The sequence below is a fragment of the Odontomachus brunneus genome, unplaced genomic scaffold (genome assembly GCF_010583005.1).
Source record: "Odontomachus brunneus isolate Ranch 3 - 2012 unplaced genomic scaffold, Obru_v1 Obru_scaffold_039, whole genome shotgun sequence".
Lineage (NCBI taxonomy): Eukaryota > Metazoa > Arthropoda > Insecta > Hymenoptera > Formicidae > Odontomachus > Odontomachus brunneus.
The window spans coordinates 362,453-370,809 of record NW_022639489.1 but is presented as its reverse complement, the minus strand read 5'-3'; the positions used below and the strand labels follow the sequence as shown (position 1 = coordinate 370,809).

Below are 8,357 nucleotides of genomic sequence, written 5' to 3'. Positions count from 1 at the left end.
CTCTCTCTCTCTCTCTCTCTCTCTCTCTCTCTCTCTCTCTCTCTCTCTCCTCGCTTTTATACAACGAAAAGAAAGAGAGGAGACGTGACTTTTGTATCCGTGGATCCCCGTAATAGGATTACGTCAAGTGAGTCGACTTCACATCGGAGCGGAGCGGATTTCCTGGTCATTTAATGTCTAAAAAAGCTTTTAACCGACCAAGTTAAACTTCAACTCCATTTCCCACAGAGATCCATTGCTTGTCGATCATTGTCCCAGGCACTGAAAAGTCCTCATCCATTTTGCCACGCCCTCCTCATCGTGGAATTAACTCCGCTAGTGCAATATTTCATCGCATCTTGTCGTGATTATTTTCAAATTACAAATATGCAACAATAAACGAGAAGATGCTCTATCGGCATAGTAAATTGCGGTTCGCGGAATTCAAACTTTGCTTTCATGTTATTAAATATTCCACGGCCGAATTCATGTCTGGAAGCTTGGCCAAAATTAAGGAAGATTAAAAAGATGTGCCAAGGGGGAAATGTTGGGAGTGATCTAATCTCATAACTGCGATATGAAACTCGACCGTGCCGGGGCTAACAACCGGAGTCCAGTCCTAACTTTAATCGCGAACTTTGTTACGCCAGCAAGCTCATTCTCTACGAAAATGCAGGCTTTAGTATCATCGACGTGAACGTGAACCCTGGCTTCAAATAGATGCTCGCAAAATATTCATAAAATGTTCTTTTCTCATTTCTCCCGGTGATTAAATATAGGGGAGTTCAACGTTGACTGGAAGGAGAGGCTCGATTTACTTGCATACTAACACCGGTATTCTTTTATATGAGGACAACTATCTCGTGGGACTACAGTCTACCCAAATGTGTCGTAGAAACTTTTAAAGAGACGTTCTGAGTTTAAACAACGGTAAAGGAGGTCTTTAGGAATTTTTTAAAAGAATGGTGTAATTGAATAAAGATATCGATATATATAGACTTTTGACTATTTATAATTGTTTAAATTTATAATTGTTTTAAATGTAAAAAGATAATTTTTTATTTAAAAAAGAGTTAAAATTTCGTCGTCCAAATTTTTGTGCTAAGCGCGATGTCGCCGGACGCTTCTAATCGGCGGGCAATATTACAGCTCGTGTAATAATCTGAAACAAATGGGACGAGAAAATCTAGAAACTGCAAAACTTAAGTTTTCTAGAGAATAAAGTTTTGTTATATGCAAAGGATCGAAATTGAACAAGATGACATTTCTAATTTACTAATCATTTTTATTTCTTTCTTTTTTTTATTTAGTATCGGAAAAAATTTTAATTTTGGAAATTTTCCAAAAAATTTGGGTTCATCCTCCAGCAAATTTAATACAGTTTTTGAATGTTCTTGTCTCATTTACTTCGAATTATTACACAAATTGAGATGTTGTCCAATTAAAAGCGTCCGGCAACATCGTGTTCAACACAGAAAAATAAACGGAATTACAATTCTTTTTTAAACTTTATATACTTAAAACAATAATAAATTAAAGCAATAATAAACAGTATAGTAAAAACTCCATATTGATATTTTTATTCATCTTTTTAGAGAAAATTCGTAAAAGGACCTCCTATTTTTCGTCTATCTAAACTTCCCTCGAGAGAATCTTCCCTCAAATGAGATTAACTCGCATTTCTTCGCGCCTTTGTCTCTTGTTCTTTAATTTCTTTCCCTCTTGCTCCTTTATTCATTAAAACAAATTTTAGAACCGACGTCAATACCGGCCAATAAAGAAGTACAAACTGTCGCTCTACACCATCTCTCTCGATCGCGAATGCGACATGGTTTATTTTTTTCGAGTGAATAAAAAAAAAGAGTTTCGAGTCGCGCAAAAGCCCGAAAGTTAGTCCCAAACGAATTGTTTATACGTCTCGTTAATATTTCTCGATGTATAACGTAAAGAATTCAAAGTCAGCTGTGAATTAATTATTCTATCTCATTCCGTTTGACATCGTTTATGGTAATCTCACGTAATACTTGAATATTTGACAGGGTCGTAATGGTAAAGGTAACATTTACGTGTGGGCTTCTGGAAATGGCGGTTCTAAATTGGACGACTGTGCATGCGACGGCTACGTTGGGAGTATATACACCGTGGCTGTTGGATCGGCCAGTCAAACTGGGAGATTTCCTTGGTACGGGGAAAGGTGTCCTGCCACCCTCGCTACGACATACAGTAGCGGCGCTTACTACGATCAGATGATAGTAAGCGTCCTATTTTCTTAGTGAGACTTACTAATATAATTGAGAGAACACCTAATGGATATAAAAATTTAATTTATTAGTGCAATATTCGCGCGGACACTTTACTAACTGAACTTGTTTATCAACTACGTGTAAATTTAATTCTATTTGTGTATACGGAGCAATTTTTCTATCTCTATCCCGAATCATTCACGCAAAAAACATAATCCCATCCTTAGCCGAATCCTTTGGATCCTAGAGGGCTTATATTTCATGCTATCAAAAGAAAAGATTTTCTTCTAAAATCAAGGAGAAAATATTCTAAGTACAATATTCTTAAAGTTATACAGGAATTTTTTTCGTTTTTTCTCTTCGCAGTTTTCTTCTTAAGAAAAATTTCTTCTAATAAGAGAATGTTCTGCTTCAAATAAACACGTTCCTGTTGATTCCAAAGAAAAAAATTTTTAATAATATTTAATGCACGGAAAAAAAGGTTTGATTGTAAATTTATAGTGATAGAAATATGAACGAACCAGAAATTGTGGTAACTTTAACCACAATTTTTCTAGTTCGTCCATATTTCATAAAAAATCGGTTAATCCAACCAAACTTTTCTTCCGTACAGATTCCCGATTAATAGTCCATTTTGTTAGAGAAAGAATACTTTTTCGGTAAAAGTGTTCGCTCAGAATTTGGGATTACAGTGAGTAGCACCTTGCAAGTTATCCTCAGCTCTTTTTTGGGTGTTTATTCATCTCTGGAGACAAAAGGGAAGATGTGTGACTCGCGCGTCCGCAGATAGAATTTACCAACTCGGAGCAAAAAGTCATGGTTGCTTGCAAAATAATATATTTTGCAAATAACCATGTATATTTTTGAGATATTAATTATTGAAAATTGTCAAATGATTGCGCGCAATGCAGTGTGACGATCCTGATATGCAATTATTTGGCAATTCTCTATAATAAATATCTCTTCACGTTCGCGAAATGGTGCAAGACTTTTTCATTCAGTTTGATGATTTCTACCTACGAGCAGACGTGCGAGTAACGTGTGCGTGAGACACCTTGTATATCGTCGTTACCGTCGCGCCGTGATCGAAAGGTTCCAACAATGGAAGCGACATTATTCGAATCTGATCTTTAATTCGACACGACACTCGCGATCATCGCCGTCTTTTTACATCCGCTCTGAAATCGAGCGAAGAGAAAGCTCATGTGTAAGAGGAACGAGGTGCAGCTTACAGAACGCGAAATAATTTAATAGCTTCCATTTCCGCTTTCCAGGCAACAACGGATCTAAAAAACACTTGTACGACCAGGCATACGGGTACTTCAGCTTCTGCCCCATTAGCTGCCGGGATACTGGCTCTCGCGCTGCAAGTAAAGTATGAGCACTCCCGGCGATCTCCCCATTGAAACTTTTCTTTGAAACCCGGAAACGCTAACTCGATTACTGCTGGAATCCACCTGCCCTTATTTTCAGTCATGTCCCGTCGATGAAAAAGGATATTTGCCCGTCGGGACTCTCTCTCTCTCTCTCTCTCTCTCTCTCTCTTCTCTCTCCCTTTCCACGTCAGTTAACGTTTACAACTTCCTCGATTAACTTTGCAGAGAAAGTAAGAGAGCAAAACAAGATCTCATTATGATCTGCAATATGAAAGAAATTTAATAGGATACGCAAAAGCGTGAGGAAGTACGAAAAAATTGAAAAAGTATAACGTAAAGTGAAGAAAAGAGATACGTAGGAACATCTCTCTCTCCGCGTCACTTGTCTCAATCGCGTTTTAAGACGTGTGATCGTTAAATATAAAATATTCGATACAGCGTCTGCAGCGGGTCATGATATATCGAGCGCCAATTTATCCCCGATTAACTCGCGGCCTAAAATAAAGGCGTTATTTCCGCAGCGTATAGCACTATCAATATTCTAATCGAAGACCGTACTAACGACTTTTCTTTATTTTTAAAGCGTCGACTTAACGTGGAGGGACATCCAACATCTGGTGGCCTGGTCATCGGAGTACAGTCCTCTCAGGTGTGCATCCCGCGAGTAATAATTCAGGCCACGTGCATCCGCGTTAGTTTGAAACGCCGCATCATTCTCATTCGTGCTCCGGCGGGAATGTAGGTCACTACATCGTTTTCAAAGTGGAATTCAGATGGAAGCCGCCGCTAACGAGTCTCCTCGACCTCCGTTCCGTGAAAAGTAACGCTCGATCTGATCGGCAAACCGTGATTTACAACAAGCGTTCAGATCAGAGGAGCGAAGGCGGGGGAGGAGGGTCGATGGGAAAGAATGCCGAGGACCCGATGATTTCACGGCATGACCTATCCCTTCGATAAAATCGCATTTGTCTCATTGCAGCCAAATTACAGCGATTTCTCACGATGTCTTACACGATATCGCGATACAATATACACGTATATCTTTCGCAATACTCGCGATGTTCTGTGCGAGTGATGAGAAATTATTTTTTGAAAATGTATTGTCAGAACTAATGAAAAATCTTTGAAAAATTGGAGATTAATCAGCATTGCATCTAAAAGTGATTAATTTGACGTTGATCCAGAATCTAGATTGAAAGTTATCCCATTTTAAAGACCATACGGAAAAACAACTCCATTAGTGTAACTGAATGTTTTGATTAATCAGAGAATGATTCAATCGAATGAAAAATTTGTATAAACAAAAAGATTCCTGCAGAAGATTTCAGCTCAATTGTTCTCAGTTACCTCAACCGAACTTTGACTATTCAGACGAATTTTTTTCAGTTATAGTAACAGAGATATTATTTCCCGACAGCAAGTTTTCCGTCTGGTTCCTATTTAATTATACAAACTGAGATTTTTTTCCATGCATGGATGATCCTGTACAATTTTCTCTCCGTTATAGCTCGTAATACATGACCGACACTAATTGCTTCCTACTTTGCCCTCGTGAATCACAAAAACGAGCGCTATCACTTTCGCGGGGCGTATTGCATTCACGAATGTTAATTGCGTAAATTATAGTTTGTCCGCATTAATACCGAATGGGATACTTCACAATTAATTCTTGAGAACGATTAATTTCCATTCGACGGGCAACCAATTTTAATCGTTGATGGGATAATATGCTTGGGAAATCCGGCGCCATTATTATCTCTTCATAGTTCGATAATATAAATATTGTAATACATATGATATTATTCCGCTTTCACCGTGACGGGAATAAGAGGAAGAATTTGGAGAGAAAAGAAAGTGAGGAAAAGCAATATTTCTCACGTCTTGACGCCCACCGCCTCCCTCTCTCTTGCCACTTTAAATACATTCGCAGTAAGTTCTTTCCACGAGGTGAGCTTTAATAATTGCATAAACTTCCAGGGGAAATCCAGGATGGTTTAAGAATGCGGCTGGATTTTGGTTCAACTCGCGTTTCGGCTTCGGACTTATGAACGCGTACGCTCTAGTAATGGCAAGCAGTAACTGGACGATGGTGCCGGAGAAGACTATTTGCAAAGTGGATCACGTATATACGTGAGTAAATTAGTTTACCGGATTTCGCGGGCCGGTTTAATTGTGCGGCGCGCAAACTTTGCGCAAACAGGCACAGACGCTCGTAGGATTTACAAATAAAATTCCGCAAATATTTTCACTCTCTCTTACCGTAACAAATATTTATAGAGATTCAGGTTTGACTTGTTCCAGAACGAAACCAAGTGTTTAACATATATAAGGGAGAGACCGGGACAAGATTTCTTAGAATTTCGAAGTTACTTCGAATTTAGAACTTCTCAGACAACTAATTATTGTGATTGACTGTACTAACATGACAAGAGACAATTTTCTTCTCTATATATTTACACCCATAAGAATTCATATATTTAATCATATATTTTGTTCTGTAATAATCGAAATACGAATATGCTGCAATCTTACCCTGGTTGGTTAGCAACCCAGGGTAAGAAGTGACATATAAATATATATCTAATATTCGAAGTCTCCACAAGAGGTCTCCGCAGCCCTCCTGCTGGCCTTTAATTATTAGAAACGTTTAGAAATTTTATTCTAGCTAGTAACACGTCGCTTAACTTTATTCACGATGAAGAATATTAATACAAAATTTCGAGTGGTTGATAAATTTACTTTGTTACAACTGAACTAGTTATTTTTTTTCTAATTTTAATATCATTCCGATTTTAATGAAACTCAAAGAAAGAATATCTATGTTTTAAAAGGATCATTTCGCGATTTTATATAAAGATAAATTCTAAAAAAACACATGAGCAACATACCTCTTGAGACAAATAGACCCTCAAAAACCTAACGTGCTGAGGAAAAGATATTGGAGAATTTATTTATGGGGCATAAAGTTTATTTCTGCCAAAAATAAGGCTTATTTCTGCCAAATAAACTTTATATCCTACAAATAAATTTTCAAATACTTTTTTCTCACGCGTACTCGGAAAGACCGGCTACCCCTAGTTAATGCTATTTTTGCAATCCGGATATCGTATCAATCGAACCCAATGACCTTCTTTTCCGAAAGAGTATATCTGGATCCCTCGAGGAAGAAACGCGAGATAAAGGACACATCGTTGAATTCAATACGACCGTAAAAGTCCTCGATTCGTTCGTTACGACGCAGGCGAGAAAATGGAGCATTATCGGAGAGTTTTTTCGTTCTTAGCAGGGCAACTTACCTGACGTTCTGAAAATCGAATAGAATTCTTGGTAGTTCACGAATCGCCAAATATTTCTCTCTCTCTTTTTCTCCACCCTCTCCTCCCCCTCCCTCCCTCCCTCTCTCTCTCTCTCTCTCTCTCTCTCTCTCTCTCTCTCTCTCTGTCTGTCTTCCTCTCTTACGTGCGGGTATTTACGAACCAGTCCCATGAACTAGTTGTTAGATCATCCTCGTCGGACGCACAGCAGAAATGCTTCACCGTTAATTAGTCCGCGCGACTCGACGATGCGTTAATCGGAGAAATTCACGAGTCGTGTCGTCGTCGCGTCTACTCGCGACGCAGTGCTCGCATCTTGGAAGGTGATCCTGAAATCGACAGGGATCCGAAACCGATGAACTTCACGCCTGTGTAAGTACGAATTTTCAGGTGTGCTGTATACACAAAAAAACATATACTGCATTATTGCAAGGAAGCATTATTTCTCTCAAGCATTTCATATTCACAAATCTGTCACAAGTTCGTGACAGACATGAAATTTATTCAAAATATATTCTGAATCCTAATGACTTTAGCGTTTCGATCAAGAACATTAAATTAAAACAATAAACCGGTTCGCTTACTGCACAGAATGGACTCAACTATTTCTTCAATGAAGTTTTATTGATATTCTTATAAAGAGAAGAAATTCTTCTCTGGGTACATGGTAATGTGCTTTTCTCGAATTTACAATAGGCATATTATGTTGTCAAGACAATATTCTCTGTTGAAGATCACCATTACTTAAAAGAGGGAAAGCGAACTGAGTAATCGCTTTTCTTAGCAGTATGATATCTTTCTGTGTGCGTAGAAAGAGATAAAGTAGATGCTCGAGAGTGATTTCTATTAAACCTGCCATCTACATCGCGCGTACGCGTTCGCCGTTTCTTAGTCTTCGTCGCTGACGGAATCGCGTTTGCTTGCGAGCCCGCGTGAGATGCACCTCTCTCTGTTTCTGGGCTCGGCGTTTGGCTGCTTTCGAATTTCGTTTCCTATCCGCCCGCAGCGTTTCCGCTGTAACCGGTTAATTCGACACGCGGGACGCGCATTCAGTGAAATCGAGCGACCGGTGCGGTGCGAATAATTTTTCCCCTTCTCCTTTTTCATTACGTTCTCAATTTGGCGAACACCGTGAAGATTTAATGCCGCGATGGGCTCGCCGGAGCTCGCTGGAATATCGCATTTCGATGGCATCCTGACATGATAGATTGATCATGCTCTCAGGGATAAAGTACGGCCGCGCGCGCGCGCGCGCGCGTTTTCGAATTGCGGAAATCTCGCGGCTCTTAATCAAACACGGTTAATTTCACTCGCGCGAGCGAGCGTAAAGCCACGGTAGTCGCGGAAAATAAATAACATTGACGCAGCGATTACTATTACAGCGGCGACTCGGTATTAATACGCCGTCGCGCGCGAAGCGCGAGCCGAGACACGTGCACAGGCTA

The 8,357-nt window shown here is 39.4% G+C and overlaps 2 protein-coding genes across 4 annotated transcripts in view; one reads left to right on the top strand and one right to left on the bottom strand.

Annotated features, from left to right (window-relative positions):
- Nucleotides 1-8,357, bottom strand: part of LOC116844114 (heterogeneous nuclear ribonucleoprotein 27C) — a 124,759-nt gene that overhangs the window by 28,834 nt on the left and 87,568 nt on the right. The gene's annotated exons all lie outside the window — the stretch shown is intronic.
- LOC116844112 (neuroendocrine convertase 1-like) overlaps nt 1-8,357 on the top strand; it is a 40,760-nt gene that overhangs the window by 25,113 nt on the left and 7,290 nt on the right. For both annotated transcript variants that reach the window (XM_032815249.1, XM_032815248.1), the window contains 4 exons: nt 2,019-2,231; nt 3,497-3,597; nt 4,182-4,247; nt 5,576-5,728. In XM_032815249.1, the coding sequence (XP_032671140.1) occupies nt 2,019-2,231; nt 3,497-3,597; nt 4,182-4,247; nt 5,576-5,728 (533 nt within the window). The remainder of the gene's footprint in view (nt 1-2,018; nt 2,232-3,496; nt 3,598-4,181; nt 4,248-5,575; nt 5,729-8,357) is intronic.